The sequence below is a fragment of the Lampris incognitus genome, chromosome 5, assembly GCF_029633865.1.
Source record: "Lampris incognitus isolate fLamInc1 chromosome 5, fLamInc1.hap2, whole genome shotgun sequence".
Classification (NCBI taxonomy): Eukaryota; Metazoa; Chordata; class Actinopteri; order Lampriformes; family Lampridae; genus Lampris; species Lampris incognitus.
This window is the reverse complement of record NC_079215.1, coordinates 50,966,744-50,983,651: the sequence shown is the minus strand read 5'-3', so window position 1 is coordinate 50,983,651 and position 16,908 is coordinate 50,966,744. Positions and strand designations below refer to the sequence as shown.

Here is a 16,908-nt window from a genome sequence, read left to right as displayed (position 1 = left end):
GCCGTCTTTTTGACTGCTCATGGTCGTTTTAGGTAGATCTTATCATAACTTTTTTTGTGCAATTGATCTAAAACTAATTTTAATGCAAATATAGGCAATTTTAGGAGTATTCAGGGGGCAGCAGGTCTGTACCTCCCCCCCACAGTTATTAAACTTTGAAAATCCAAAACCGTCAAAATGAAGGCCTTGGTTATTCTAGTGTTAAGTGATGTGCGCATGACTCAAGCCAAACAATCTGTATGCAACTTGTTTTGTGTGAATGTTGGAGCACTCAAAGACTAAAGCTTGGCAATACCCTTTCTTTGAAACTTTAAGTGTGTGTTATGTGGGCATTTGAATGTGCCTACCATCATCGCTGGTTGCCTGTTGTTTAACAGCAGTGGGCACAGCCCTGGCAGTAGGTTTCCTCAATGGGTGACGCCAGCTCTTACTGGTCATCTTCGCCGACAAACCAGGGTACTGGCATAAAGAGGTAGCATTAGAAGGCATTACAGTGTTTAGCCTATGTGTATATGATTGTGATCATCTGTGTGTGAGACAGCAAGGGAGAGCAAGAAGGACAGAGATTGTGTGAAGAAATACTCACAGCACAAACCTCTCCAGGTTCCAGCCCAGGGTCACAACATTCATAGTCACTTGTATCATTGTCTTCCTCTTCTTCCTCCTCTGATGAGTCACTACTGCTGTCCCCTTTGGCACTACTCTGCTGCTCTTGCTCTTCTTCCTCCTCCTCTTCTTCTTCCTCCTCCTCTGAGGCCCGTTCTTCTGTGTCAGAGACCCCCTCTGGATGCCCTCTGACAAGTGTCAGTGGAGAACCTGGAGTGTCTGGGTTAACGCAATCATCTGCCTCCCTTACCCTCCCCAGCTCCCTGCACAATGTCAGGGCTTCAGCAGCCTCCACTTCCACTCTGTGGAGCTCATATTCTCCAGAGAGCCCCAGTGGCTCCACAGCACCAGCTGACACTAAAGAAGTGGGTTCCAGCTGGGCCCAGGTAAGAGGCCCATCGCCATCCTCCCGCTTGTCTGAGTTACAGAGGTGTTGGTGTGGATCATCCGGGTCTGTGACCTCTTTGCACTGTGGTTCAGTCCACATAGTGTAAGGCAGGGGATCATGGGTGAAGTCAGAAGGGAGCTCTGGGTGGAGGCTCTGAATGAGCACTGCAGGACTCGGGGAATTGAGGTTTTTCCAAATACTGCTGGAAAAGGGTTTGGGTTCCATGTAGAGGCTCTGGGAATTACAGTGGGAAGGTGTGTACATATGGGAGTTGAGATATGTCTCATCCATTTGATGGAGTTGTAGGGTTGTGTTGCTGTTGTTCTGACTGCAGGATGAAATAGAGGGAGCCAGAGAATTTTGGTTAGAGATAGAGGTCAAAAGAGAGCCCACAAAGCTATGGCTGAATGTGTTCTCTCTTTGAGGTGGGTCATTGGTAATTTCCTTAGCTGTTAACGTTGCTTGTTTAGGCTGCTCTTCTGTTTGAAAAGTAGCAGTGCAAACTGGCTGGCTAGTGGTAGCAATGCTTTCAACAGGGATAAGGCTTCCCAACTTTGTACAATCCTCCTCTCCAGCCACTTCTGGCATTGTTCTCATTTTATGGAGACCATCATCAGACATTTTCTGCATGGCATCACTTGTCAAATTAGCCGTGCTTACTGCAGAATCGTCCATTACAGGCCCTTTGTGGTTACACCGGGAAGAATCTGAATGCCAGTTGCTGGCTTGTTCTAGAGAGAGAGTCTCCCTTGTGGTCTTTATGTCATTTTCTTTTCCTTCCCATTGAACTCCACAGAAGGACCCAGAGTCAGTTGGCATTTCCCGCTGAAGCACGGGTGCCACCTGGTGAGAGCGTGATCTCGACACTGGGACTTCAGATAGGCAATCATCAGCAAGGGTGAGTGAGGGCATCTCTTGCATTAGAACAGGTGGCAGGGGGCAGGCTTCAACCCTATCTCCTGCCAGCTCAGGGGTGAGGCGTGGCATATCTACTCCATTACTGTGCAACAGAGAAGGAAAAACATTTTCCTCACTGCTGCTGTTTTCTATGCTACACTGGTCTCCTGCTGAGGGGATGGAGCTACTAGAGGCATTGTTACTTCCATCTACTGGTTCAACGATAGGACCATAAATTATTTTTGTGGTGGAGGGCTGACTGAAGTGCACTGGGTTAGCCGAGTCCATTGTTTCTATTTTAACAGTGTTATTTGTGTTAATCTCTGAACCTGTCTCTATGCACTCCACGTCAGTGCTTGATGTTAGGCTTGAAGCCTCCTCTTTACATGAGGTACAGGATGTCTGCACCTGAGAGACAGGAGGATGGAAGTCCGTCTCCAGACTGCCTGCTGTGTGGGATGATGGGCCCAGGTCATCGGTCTCCTGATGTGTGACCTCCATGGAGTAGCCTTGATGGACTGAGATGTTTTGTTGTTCAGGAGAGAGAGGGCCTGGCACATCAATTCCATCAAGAGTCTGGATGGGCTGGGACCTATGCTGTGGATCCTCAGCAGTGACACCCTTGACCTCTGAACGAGAAAGGTCTTGGGAGTTATTATGAGAGGTTATCTCTGCCCCTGAGTCTTTGTTATCCAGTGAGACAGGGGAAGAAGAGGGGTTCGAGTTAGCGTTTTGGGATGACTCCATGTTGGAAAAGCCAAAACTCTCACTTGCTACACGATTCACCTTCACCACACACATCTGCCGGCAAGCACCTGTTGTGGTTAGAGAGATGGGTTAACAATGATGTACAAAAAAAAAATTTTTTTCACCTTGCTCAGTACGATGCTGAACCTGACCAGCAACAAAATACATAGTGTGCCGTCCAACTCTCTCATTGAGTGCTTGTGCTAAAACGTGCTGTGCTAGTGATGCAGCAGTGTAATTCATTATTTCCTTAAATACGCCCCGTTTCTTTTTTGTCCTTTGTTTCTAATTTGATTGTTTTTGTTTTTTGATGTGGGTTTCTAGTTTCTGTACTGCACAGTACTATGGAAAAGGAAATGTTTAAAAAAAAATCTTTATTTTTGGCAAAAAAGTGTATCTTGCTGTGGTGGTCTGCAGTGCAGGTTCCTACAGTCAGCATGTGGCTATCACAGATATCGGCCCTTCTACCTCTGGGGAAACTGACTCATGATCTCAACCATGAATTGGACAAAGTCTGGAGACTCTGGAGGCCTTCGCACTCCTTCCTTCAAGGACTTTCCAACTTGTCTGTCCCTGGAGGGCGGTGCATGATTGCTCTGTTTTTTTTTTTTTGGTCTTTGCTTGCTTCCTGTCATGTTCTTGTGAAGTCTATTCATACTTATTGTCATAACTATTTTTTATTTATTTTTATTTTATTTGTTTTTCCTTTCAATATAACTTACATATTGCAGCGGCTGTTGTTGATTTTTGGGTGGGATTTTTCTGTTTTGTGCATTTTTTTGTTGCTATTTGTAAGGTGTTTGGGTTTATTAAATTTGAAAATCAATATAAAATATATATATATATATATATATATATATATTTTTTTTAACCCCTATGAAGCTGAGAAAGAATTCCAAAAACGTATGAAAACTGATAAAAGATGCAAGTTGATGTTAACATGCACACTAGACACGCTAGACTTTTACAAAAAAAAATACACTGAAATATATGTAGACATAAATTTACATGCTCGCATGTGCACACGTGTGCGCGCACACACACACACACACACACACACACACACACACACACACACACACACACACACACATGCACGCCAGAACCAAAACTCCATATAGACAACTACAGAGGCCTCAAACAATATCCTAGTGCCAGGAGTCAATCTCTTACCAGTAAGATCTATAGAACTCTCATTTTGGTTGTACTTAGACTCGGGCTCCTCTTTTTCCTCGTCTTCTTCATCACTGCAGGTTGTTTGTCCTAGGGATCGCCGCACCTTAGGCCCAAGTGGACCATCTAGGCCATCCCTCTTACAGCTATCCAGGACTGAGCTATGTTGTAGAGCAACAGGCTCCTCGGTGGTTCTCAGACGCTTGGAGCGCATACGAGAGTGGGTGCCACTAGAAGTAAAGACAGAGAGAGATCAAAGAGGATTCGAACTTTCACTCTGATAAATACTGAAAAGCGGTTTAAGCATGTCTGGCATTTTCTGACTTTGAGGCTTAACCCATATGGCCTGTGGGACTGCAAAATTTGTCAGGGCATATGGGTCAACCAGCCAGTGGAAAAAGCCAACAAGCTTGGCACAAGGTTGTTGTTTTTTTTCCTTTTTTTGTTTTGTTTTTTTTTTTTTGGTAAATGTTATTAGCTCTAAGACCAGGTAACCATTATCTGACACATCCCTTCATATTATGAATTTTTTTGCTAATTTTATGATTGGTATGGAAGACTGCAATAGATGAGCAAAGTTTTGGCCATAATTAGAGGCTGCAGTCCAACTATTATCCAATTACGCTGCAAGACTGCTGAAGGAACGATGGGCTACAGCTCCATCACTGTCCACTGAAAAGCTATCCAGTTGCATATCAGTGATGTCTACCTTTTTCGTGATATTCTCAGAAACATGTGATGTCCTCCATATGAAATTAATTTCAATGTAGGAGAAAGACACTGATGCAACGATGGTCTCAGTGAAGTGAATTCACAGAATAACTATTTCTATGGCTAAACACTCAGTTATGAAATTTCCACACCTAGCTCAATTTAAACCATGGCAGGAGTATTATCTATAGTTGACCTTTTAACTGCATAAAACAATGAGCCAAAATACATGTTTCAAAAAACCAAAATAAAAATTAAGTACCCTTTATTGACAGGTTTAGCCTTGGAGCGCCTCTGCAACCAACTTTGGAGTTCAGGTGTTGTACTAGGAGTAGCAAGGGTGTGGTCAATGGATGCAGAGTCCTTCCCGATCATCCAGTTAGCGTATCGGTCAGGCTGAAAGCGCTTTACAAAGGGTTCCATGGAGATCTTTACCATGTCCTTACTGCACGTGCACTACAGATGGGGTGAGAGGAGAAAATTGCTCTTCTTTATCAATCATGTCTATAAATGCTTATTCTTAGATTTAAATCTAATGCTAGATTTAAAGGTTGAATTGAAGCTAAAATCCATTTCATGCCTTCATGCCAATCGAATGATCTAAGTGTAATGACCATAAAACAGAGGTGTGATTTTACCTTAAATATAAACCAAACCTTAAATCATTATAATTGAATTTGTGTAATATAGCCTCACTTTTTTGGTAACACCTACTGTTTTTTTTTTCTTCACCCTCCAACACACCTGAGGGTGTGCTCCAATTATCGGGGTATCATACTGCTCAGCCTCCCTGGGAAAAGTCTACTCTAGGGTGCTGGAATGGAGGCTCCGACCGATTGTCGAACCTCAGATCCAGACGGAACAATGCGGATTCCGTCCTGGCCGTGGAACAACGGACCAACCCTTGTGGAAGTGCTGAGGGAGGCGTGGGAGTTTGACCAGAAAGTCTACATGTTTTGTGGACTTGGAGAAAGCTTACAATCGTGTACCCCAGGGCACTCTTTGGGGGGTACTGCGGGAGTATGGGGTGCCGGGGCAGGCCATCTGGTCCTTGTATAACCACAGTGAGAGCTGTGTCCATATTCTCGGCATAAAGTCAAACATGTTTTCGGTGGGTGTCGGACTCCACCAAGGTTGTCCTTTGCCGCCAATTTTGTTTGTGATATTCATGGACAGGATCTCAAGGCGCAGCCAAGGTAGGGAGTGTGTCCATTTTGGGAACCTCAGAATTGCATCTCTACTCTTTGCAGATGATGTGGTTTTGTTGGCTTCATCAGAATGCGACCTCTAGCACGCACTGGGGTGGTTTGCAGCTGAGTGTGAAATGGCTGGGATGATGGTCAGCACCTCCAAGTCTGAGGCCATGGTTCTCTACCGGAAAATGGCGGATTGCTCCCTCCGGGTTTGGGATGAGTTGTTGCTTCAAGTGAAGGAGTTCAAGCATCTCGGGGTCTTGTTCACAAGTAGGATGGAGTGGGAGACTGACGGGCGGATTCGTACAGCATCAGCAGTAATGTGGACGTTGTACCGGACCGTTGTAGTGAAGAGGGAGCTGAGCTGGAAGGCAAAGCTCTCAATTTAACAGTCAATCTTCATTCCAACCCTCACCTATGGTCATTAGCTTTGGGTAGTGACCGGAAGGGTGAGATCACTGAAGTGAGTTTTCTCCATAGGGTATCTGGGCTCAGCCTTAGAGATAGGGTGAGGAACTCGGATATCTGGAGGGAGCTCGGAATAGAGCTGCTGCTCCTTCGCGTCGAAAAGAGTCAGTTGAAGTGGTTCCAGCATCTGATTAGGATGTCTCCTGGGTGCCTTCCTTTGGAGGTTTTCCGGGCACGTCCAACTGGGAGGAGACCCCAGGGTAGACCCAGAACTCGCTGGAGGGACTACATGTCCAATCTGGCCTGGGAATGCCTTGGGATCCTCCAGGAGGAGCTGGAGGATGTTGCTGCGGAGAGGGACGTCTCCCCTACTTAGCTTGCTGCCATCGTGACCTGACCCCGGAGAAGCTGCTGATGATGAGATGAGATGAGATGAGATGAGACTGCCAGCCTGACCCTAGCTCAATATTACCTGTGTTGCAATTTTGCCGTAGTCTATCCAGCGGACGCTAGCAAAGTTGGTGGACTCTGCACAATTGAAGCCATGGTTGAAGCCAGCGTGATAGCCATAGGGGAAGGTGATCATGAACTCTCCAGCTTCCTGAGTAATCTGATCAAAGGGATGAGAGGATGAGAGAGAGAAGTGCGCAATGAACAGCTTGAGGAAATATACATTACTATCTCTTAAGCCTTCTACACTGGGTAAAATTACATTCACTAAGCATGATTTGACTGTGAGTGGTGTAACAATTAAAAAAAAATCTTCCCAGTATCTCTTGGGATTGATCAAAATCTTGATTATTCACAAAATACGAAGTGTTTAAAGACAAGTATGACAAGTGTCTTTTTTGAAATGGGCCGAGTTCCTACCTTATCAAAGGGAATGCCATATTTTTTCAGCACGGAAGGAGAGATCAGAGTCATCTTGTGACGAAGAAAAGCCTCGCAACCTTTGAAGCTATTAGGAAAGAAACCTGAAAAACACATACAAAGACTTAACAGAGACACTGAGCAAGATTTTTTTTAAAAAGCTCACTAGAAAGCTAAGTGAGTAACTCTAGGTTTTAGTTAAGAAACACAATTTGTCACCACAAGCGAGAAAACACTGAGTGACAGCAACAACTTTCAACTTTGATGTATTAAGGTAATGTTTAGTGTATGAATGTCCAAGTATCCCACTGACCAAGATTTTCTTTCCAACTCCAGCCGACCTACTCTGCATTGTAGATTAGCACCACCAGTTTGGCTTTCAGCTCTTAAAGGCCATTTCTAGCAACTATGCGACAACCATTTTGAAACACACTCATGTACTGTGGTCTTTAAGGACAATGGCTCACCAATGTCAGCTCCTCTTTGGTAGTCAAGTAATGGACAAAATAAGCTTTTATCTCATTACTGATTTGTATCGAAGGTCTGCTGAACAAACTACCATATAGTTTGTCTTGTCTGCACTATAGCTGAAGTTCAGTTTATTTTTTTGCTGTGCAGAGGGACTCAAAACACCATTGTATAAAAGTTTGGCAATGTCAGCACCGCTTAATTGAATAAAATTCCTTCTGCACAAATTGTCCTTGGGAAATTAAAGCAGTTCAAATTCAGATATTTGATGTCTCTTGTTGACCAGTATAAATCTGAAATTGGAAAGCAATTAACTGTGGTACTTTTGTCTGTGGTCACTGCTCGTTTAGACGTTGGCTTTCTAGTTTTCAACTGTTTAAGCTTTTAATGGTTATACTGCTTTTTTGTTGTTGCTGCATTCCTGTGCGGTTTTTGTTCTCCCAGTGCTGTAACAGAAATGTGTATGTGATGTCAGGACAAACCCCCTCTACCCAGCCCTAACCACAGTCCCGCACAGCCCAGAGACTCCCTATCAGCATACTCATATACGAGCATGAATCGATGCACTTGGCCCTCCCCCCAGGTTTGCATTCAAACACTCACTAATTCAACATTTATATTAATTCTTGTCTCTTTTTCCTTTTTACTAGCTCTCAATTAAAGCGCATTGCATTTTTTATAAATGAAGTATGTTACAAAAATAACGTTTGATTAGCTGTTAATTGGTTAACGGACTAATTAACTCCACTTTCTCAGGCCATCTCATATTAATTTCCATGTCCAACCGAAACCTAAACAGCTGACATTGGAAAACTTTATTTTACCTGTAGCCAGACGCTCCAGTCTCTTCCCGTGCTCAGGTGGGATTGCATACCTGTTAGAGACAAGAAGGACAGATGTGGGCCTGTAAGATTTTCTTTTTGTGTGAAGGCTGACTTGTGAGAAAGCACTGTTAAGTATGCCTAAACTGTAAATTACAGTGTATGCACACAGATACATGTCTTGAGAGCAGTTATGCCAATCTATCCAAGAGTATTTACAGTTTCAAGAGTGCCATCAAGTGGTGAATCAATGAATAACTGTCAACTGAGGTAAGACTGGCCAGTCCAGTCAACATGCAATATGTGTAAAATGCAACATAATTCCACCTCGCTGAGACGAGGTTATCCTTAACCATACATGCAAGTTCACAATAATTTTCAGAGACATCCAATATTCTAATTTAGAAAAAGAAGGGTGGATCAGTCGGTTTTCCAAAGAAATGATGGGTCATGCTCTCCAGTTCACACAGACTATTCGCGTAAAAAAACAACAACACACTTTTCTCTGACAGGCAAAAACAGTTTATGCTGCTATGGAGACAAGATTTCAACTGGATTCTACGTTGACCCTATTTTGCATCTTTCTGTGCCGCCACAGTTCCTGGAATGAAACTGACAAGAATTCTCTTTGGATTTGAGGAGATATTCCATTTGAATCGCAACCTCCTCTCTCAGGTCCATCGCATTTCTTCATCACAACTGTAAGCTTTGCCAAGTCGCGGGGGGGGGGGACCTCAGGTAGACATGAAGTGGCGTGTGTGTGTGTTTGTGTGTGTGTGTGTGAATGGGTGGGTGGGGGGCATCTTTAAGCAACTCTCCTACAGGGACAAGATGTCAAACTATCAGCAAGATGAAAGAGGGGTAGAGTGTGTGTTTTCAAGGTGTTTGTGAGAGAGAAAGTTTCTGAGTGTGTGTTGATAAGAATGTGTGTGGTTGAATGAGTATGTTGGATACTTGGGGCACAGTACTCTTGTGTGCACGTGCGTCTGCATGTGTGTGTGTTTCACTTTCTGGCTGTGACACTGATCCCTGTGGGGTTTCCAGGGTTGCAAGGCTCAGTGCTCTAATGAGCAGAACTCTCTCTAGGGCAAGAGAGGGAGAGAGAAATGGCGCAAGACTGCCTGGCAAAGAAATAAAAAGCAAACTCCTTTTTTTGTCTTCTTTCTCTTTCTCTACGGCTGACCATAACCTATTAGACCTGTGCAATTTACACTGCTGCAGGACAAAGTTAAATGAATGAAATAAACGGTGTTGATAACAGAAAACTGACATTTTACATGAGTATCATCATAATATGAATAAAGAAAAAGCAGGAGGAATGTTTGCTTTGTTGAGAGAAACATATCTCATTGTGTAGCAGCGACCACCAAGCATTGCCTACCAGCACTTTCCAAGAACTCTCCTCCAGCACTAGCAATCCTTTGTGGAGCAGTCAGTGGACAAACAGCCTTATTCCATGTGTAAAGTAACTGTTACACTTTTTTTCCCCTGCCGCTTTTTCTCCACAATTGTATCCGCCCAATTACCCCACTCTTACGAACAGTCCGGGTCGCTGCTCCACCCCCTCTGTGGAATCGGGGAGGGCTGCAGACTACCACATGCTTCCTCCGATACATGTCGCCAGCAGCACATGGGAAGATCAGGCTATTTCCTCAGCCCCCCCCCCCCAAACAGGCACCCCAACTGACCAGAGGAGGCGCTAATGCAGTGACCAGGACACATACCCACATCTGGCTTCCCATCTGCAAACACGGCCAATAGTGCCCCGACCAAGCCAGAGGTAACACGGGGATTCGAACCAGTGATCCCCGTGTTGGTAGGCAACAGACGGAGTAGACCGCTACGCTACCCGGACGCCCCAACATTAGACTTTTAAAGGGCATTATTTCACTAAAGAGTTGCAATCAGTACTCTTCTGTTAGCCAAGCAGCTGCTGGCTGTCACAAAGGTCACTAGAACTGACTAGATCAGTGTTTCCCAACCCAGTCCTCAAGGAACCCCTATCCTGCAGATTTTCTTTGCAACCCTGAATAGGTACCTGTTTGTAGTTATTCAACCAATCAGCAATGAATTATGTCAGATGTTGCACACCTTGCATAATTAAGTGCTGTGAGATGATTGGTTGAGTAAGTACAAGCAGGGATACTTATGCAGGGTTACAATTAAAATCTGATAGGGGTTCCTTGAGGACTGGGTTGGGAAACACTGGACTAGATGATGCCATTGATTAATTTGCATCCTAATCTGCATATCTTGTTACATGGGAGAGAAAGGGCTACGGCAGCTAAGAAAGAAGAGAAATTAATGGAAAAGTAGCCTTACATAAATTAGATGCCACGATGATAAACTCAGTGTTTATGTAACTATAAGAAATATATTCAATCAATCAAGCATTCACAGGGGGGATGGAAAACACAAAAATTAACAACAACAAAAAATAGCCTACATAGCTATTTAAACAAACTGTAGTTGCTAGTCTCAATGATTAAAATAACTTTTAACCTATTAACATTTCATACATTGAATAAGGCGTTTCTTTTCCATATTTTCTTCTTTCTTTTTTTTGCCTCATAATTAGGGCCCTACCAAATTCACGGCCGTGAAAATCGCGTCACGGACCGTGAAATCAGCCTCTTCCCGTGTAATTGACCATTTGCCGTGAAATGCAGTGAAATGCAGAATTTAAGTGCGCAACTAGTTTGAGAAAATACTGTGCTGACAAGATTGACATTTTGGATGCGCGAATAAAAGCATTGACGTGTCTAAGACTTTGATTGGTTAAATGAGCATCCGGGGTGGTCGCAATGATCATTTTTGTTACTAGCATAGTTTGAGTTAGCTGTCGTCAGCATGTTAGCTTAGGCCCTAACGTGCTGAAGATGTTGAAATCTAAAGCCTCAAAAAACACGACTGCAGACGACAGAGTAATTGAGTTTGGAAAACATATTTTACACGCTGATGGCGGGAAATTATTTTGTACGAGTTGTAATATCTCCTTAGATCACAGTCGACGAGCAACGATTCAGCGTCACTTGGAAAGTGAAACTCATCTCAACAAAAAGAGGGCTGCCGAAAAAGAACCACAAGGTGGAACCAACAAGAAGCAAAAATAATTTCATCGATGTTTAAGAAAACAACCGAGAGCACTGAGTCTCGACATTTGGCGACCATGGAGCTTGTTGAGGCATTTGCTAGTGCTAACATACCGCTGGACAAACTTGATCACCCGAAACGGAGGGACTACCTTCAACGTAATGGGAGACATGCGGGCGGTTTACCCAGTGCAAATAAGCTCCCACAAGACTACCTTCCTAAGCTGTTTGACGCACAATTTGAAGAGGTAAAATCTATCATAAATTCATGTGAATCGTTTTCAATTATTTTGGATGAGCACCGACGAGCAGGACAATTATGTTTTGCATGTTATTTTCGATTTCATGTCAGACAAGGCCGAAGATGTTGAGACTGGAACTCTAACAGCAGTGCTGGCAGACTGTGCTTACTTGAATGCTGTAAACTATACCACTGTTTCACAAGCCGTAATTAAAACCCTCACAAAATATGGTGCAGACTTTAACAAAGTATCTGCTTTCATTAGTGACAATGCAACCTACATGACGAAGTCATACAAATCTGTACTCCACGGTCTCGTGCCAAATTCGGTGCATATCACTTGCAATGCCCACATTATTTCTCTGGTGAGTGAGTTGTGGAGAGCTGACTTTCCTAGAGTACATAAGTTAGTGAGCTACGTCAAAAAAGTGTTTAAGCATTGTCCCAGTCACAAACTACACTATCGGGAAAGCATTGCAGAGAAGACAGGGGAAACGGTGGGGAAAATTGCCCTTCCACCTGAACCAGTGATTACGAGATGGAACTCGTGGTTTCGGGCTGTACACTATCACGCAGCTCATCTGGACTTTTACGCAGATTTTGTGGAACAGGAGCTCGCACTGACACCCCGAACACAGGCATTGACCGAACTGTTAAATCTTTTACACGATCCTCACCTGAATGAGGAGGTCAAATTCATTTCCAAAGATGCCACTAAGCTAATGGACTTGATCACTTGGTTTGAATCTCGACATGTATTAATTCACAAGGCATACAACAGGGTCATGGATTTGCTCTTTTGGGCAGAAGCACAGGCGAATGAAATTCACTCCGAGCGTGCAGATTTAAATGCCAGTGCTCATCACTTGTTTTCTGGCATGATACAAAAGATCAGGCGGTATTACTGCTACGGAGACGAGTCAAACGAGAACATTACGCAAAGTAGATTTAAACAACCAGCGGCCGAATTCCTGAAAGCAGTGCGCATTTTTGACCCTGCACAAATACTTATTTTGACGGTGGATTTAAATTCACTCAGCACGGACATTCCTGGATTTGACAAAAACTGTAGGCTGGAATTGCCGAACTACAAACACATCGCACAAGAGGTGGACACAACTTTACCAGTGCTAGCTTTTTGGAAATCCTCCGAATCTAGGCTACCACCTCTTGCTAAAGTAGCGTGGCGCTGTCTGTCAATCCCGACGAACTCTGTGGACGCGGAGAGGGCCGTGTCAAAACATGGACAAGTATTTTCATCGCAGAGACAGAGCATGAGGCTAAGCACCGTCGCAGGATGCTCAATGCTTACATTCAAACACTAGTAGGCTGGGCTATTAAGGCCCTGTGTGAAGAAAAAGTGTAATTTAATCATTGCCGTGAAATGTCGCATTTTTCTTGTAGAATTCGTGAAATCTGTGATTTTCGAGAAACTAGGTCCGTGAAATTGAGCGAAATGTACCGTGAATTTGGTAGGGCCCTACTCATAATGCAGGGTGTCTGGCTATCTGTGTTGAAATCCAACCATCGGGAAAAAAAGGGGGTGGGGGGCTGGTTTTGCATTAGTGGTCTAGTCCATTTACAGTAAACAATTTATAATAATGTTTTTGGTCTCAGATCAACATTCCTACAATTTTTTACAAGAACACTTATAATTGAAGCTCCTTGGCTTTTTTACAGATATTTCAACACTCTGCCACAGAGCTGTCTGTAAATATTGTAACAACCATACACTGACAGAAGGCATACTGCAAATGCGTGAAGGCAATATTTTCAGTTCTTATTCCATTATATCAAAATAGTAATTTGCATTAATTTACTAAATTATGTCTCCTTATCCTCTTAATTGCACAACCGTATTAGCTGGAATTGCATTGTAAAGAATATTCCAAATTTTCTGCTGACACCAGTGCGTAATCAAATTAGGACCTTTTAAACTAACCCTGGGCAGTGTAGATCAATTGCTGTAGCCAAAGTCTGGACCGACCACCCTTTCAATAAGATTGCCTCGTGAGGCCTGTGGGACTGACTGGAGAAGGAGATTCATGGCAGCCCCTCCCAGTAGACTCGACTCTCAGTACAGATAAAGGTCGAATACTGCCCCATTCGTTGCCACCTGCAGGGGCCCAGCGAGGTCGTGGGCGGGCTGTCTGAGGTGGTCTACCGGGTGTACATGCCTTTCCGGGAGCATATGGCGGTGCTGCACCAGGACAGACTCTCCCCATACCACCTTCTTGCTCCGCCTGTTGCTGGGGAGGGGCGCGACAGCAGCACCCCATGCACCAATCAGTGTGACTCTCATCCAGTTGTGCTTCCTGTGAGTCTCAGCCAGCCTGTTCGCCACCCTGGGCACTTGAGGGACTATGTCTTAGGTGATAGGGTCGTCAAGAATGACTGAGCCCTCAGATGGGAGCTATGTAGCGACCCATGGGGATGGCCGCAGTATGGCACTTTGTTCTGCGCAAAGAAATATGGATTGGGACTTGTTGTGATTTGTGTTGTATTTTTGCGTGTTTGGGTGTTCTGTTCACTCCTGTTGGTTGTGCGGTGTATGGGGCACAGGTTTGGTATTAAGAGAAAGCTTGTCTCTGTCATGAATTCTTTCATGCAAGCTCACCACATTGGTGTCAGAAGTTGGATCCGAGCAGTTTAGGCTGAAGAATGGACAGAGAGATCCAGAGCAAGACACTGAGCGGACCTGCTGCTGCTTGGAAAACCTGGCGTGGCAAAGGACGGAGCCTGCCAGGGATGGAAGTCTTCCATTCCAACCTGAACAGGCCAGAAATGCAACTACAGGGGAACGCCTGCTACCCGCCATCACCAACCGCCCCCTAGCGACCAGGAGGGCAGCTGCCAATTAACCACCACCACTGGTCCCCATGCCCAGCCTGTCACACCCCGCAGTTGCGCATAGAACACTAGCCAAGCCGCTCAAGTACAACGGGATGACACAGCTAGAACCGTACCTCTCACAAGTCCAACTAGCGGCATGGAACAGCAGAAGAGCAATGAAGAATCTGCCATTCACCTGGCCCTGGCATTGAAGGGAAAGGTTTTGCAGGTGCTCCTCGACCTGGTCCCAGCGGAGGAGCGGGACCTCCAGGCCCTGACCATGGCATTGGAGAGGCGATTTTGGCAGCAACCCTTCACTGACCACAGCAGGGAGCAGCTAGCCAGCCGCAGCTACCAAGATGGAGAGAGCCTGGGCACCTGGGCTCCGCAGGCTTGCAGCTGCATGCCATGGTTACCCCGCAGTTCAACGCAGCCGCCCAAGAGGAGCTGGCCCTCCATGCTTTCCTGAGGGGGCTCATGTCGGAGCGGTTGCGCCAGCATGTTTGCCTCACCATGCCCCAATCCCTCAGCTAGGCTGCCTACAAAGCTGAATGGGCTGAGGTGGTACTCTCTATGCAGCCTACCCAGCAGAAGGCCCCCACTCTCTGACCGTATGTCAGGTTGGCCAACTACGATGAGGAGGAGGCAGAAGAGGTCTACCAAGTTCGGCCTCCATCACAGCAGTCTCAGCAATGGCTTCCAACATCCCGGCGATGTCCACCCCAGCTGTCTGACCACTGTTACTGGTGTGACAAGCCTGGTCATATAGCCCGTGGCTGCCCAGCACCGAAAGCCAGAGTCAACCCGCCAGCGGGAAACAATGGCGGAGTGGCCTAGTGAGGAGACTGCCACTCCAGTCTCCAGCCCCCCTTCTAGGCCAATGCACGCTGTTTGGCCACCTAGGTCACACCAAAGGACTGTATCTGAACTGTCAACTCAACGGTCGACCCTGCCAGGCCCTGGTAGACATGGGCTCTACCATTTCCCTGGTGCGACCTGGCATCCTCCCGGGGACCACCGGCCTACTCTCAGTGGAATGGTCACCAACCAACACCCAACTGATGACAGTGACAGGAGAAAAGGCTGGCATGAGCGGGAAGAAGTCACTGCAAGTCCGGGCTTGAGACCAGGAGCTGGTGCCCAAGTTCTGGCTCACCAACATCCGAGACCCGTGCATCATCGGCCTGGACCTGCTGATCCGCTGGGGAAGCCGTGTTAACATGTCGGGGGCAACCATCACCCTCGGCACAAAGACTGTGGCGCTCCAGTCCAGTCAGGGGAAGAACAGGCCCAAAGACCAATGAGCCAGCCGCCAAGTAGCCGCTACCCAGCAGGCACAGAGCCCCTGTGCTTCTCCACCCCAGCGGCCCAGACCACTATCCAAGCTGACCGCCAGCACACCCATCACCAGTAGCCCTGAACCACCCCAACACACCTCGGCCCTGACTGCTGAGCCTGCCGTCCTACCCTCCACTAAGACGACTGAGGCCATATGAGACTTATGGCAGTGCAGCAGTGACAGCCTTGACCCACAGCAGTGCCACCAGTTAAAATGCCTCCTTGATGACTATGCGGACATCTTTTTTGCTAGAGACGAAGACTGCAGGCAGACTGGGCTGGTCCAGCATGCCATCAAGACCGGCCCTGCCCAGTCCATCTGTCTGCGTCCCCATTGGCTGGCCCTAGCTAAGTAGCAGGTAGCATAGGACAAAATACACGAGATGGCTGCCTCCAGGGTGATTGAGCCCTCCGACAGTCATAGCCGGTTCCGGTTGTCTTGCTGAGGAAGGAGGATGGTGGCTGGTGGTTCTGTGTAGACTACCAATGCTTTAACACCGTCACAAAAAAGGACCCTTACCCACTCCCTTGAATCAACGATGCCCTCGACCACGATGACGTCGGCCAACCCCTGTTAATGTCGGCGAGCTGCTAAGTTTCCTGAGCCTGGCGTCATACTACCACCATTTCATCCAGGACTTTGCCACCACCACCAATACACTCCACCATTTGACTGACAAGGGCCGACCATTCGACTGGGATGATGTCTGTGTTGCAGCCTTCACCCGACTCAAGGTGGCTCTCACTGAAACCCCAATCTTGGCCTACCCCGATGCCCAAAAGTCCTTGTGACAAATTGGCTGAGAACACACCATTTGTCCCATCATCACTCTTCAATCATTTCCAGGTGTTGGCTTTCCCTGCCACAGTGGTGCAGCCTAAACTCAGGTGCTGCTGATCAACTCCAAAGGAGGATATAAGCCGTAGCTTTGGAGTTGTTGGATAGCTGTAGGACGTCAGGGTGTAGATGTGTGCACATGATTTTAATTTCAGTTCAATTGTGAGTTCAGTTTTGTTCATTTAAAGCTCAATTGTTATGAATTGAGTTTTGTTCAGTTATTTGTTAATTTAAAGTTCAATTGTTATGAGCTGAGTTTTTTTTCATTTGATGTTAATTTAAACT

General features: G+C 45.9%; 1 protein-coding gene across 1 annotated transcript in view; it reads right to left on the bottom strand.

Annotated features, from left to right (window-relative positions):
- kdm4c (lysine (K)-specific demethylase 4C) overlaps nucleotides 1-16,908 on the bottom strand; it is a 59,924-nt gene that overhangs the window by 23,708 nt on the left and 19,308 nt on the right. The window contains exons 6-12 of the mRNA XM_056279625.1: nucleotides 8,286-8,335; nucleotides 6,994-7,097; nucleotides 6,596-6,733; nucleotides 4,785-4,978; nucleotides 3,812-4,041; nucleotides 587-2,706; nucleotides 348-459 (exon numbers count right to left, since the gene is read on the bottom strand). Coding sequence (XP_056135600.1) covers nucleotides 348-459; nucleotides 587-2,706; nucleotides 3,812-4,041; nucleotides 4,785-4,978; nucleotides 6,596-6,733; nucleotides 6,994-7,097; nucleotides 8,286-8,335 — 2,948 coding nt within the window. The remainder of the gene's footprint in view (nucleotides 1-347; nucleotides 460-586; nucleotides 2,707-3,811; nucleotides 4,042-4,784; nucleotides 4,979-6,595; nucleotides 6,734-6,993; nucleotides 7,098-8,285; nucleotides 8,336-16,908) is intronic.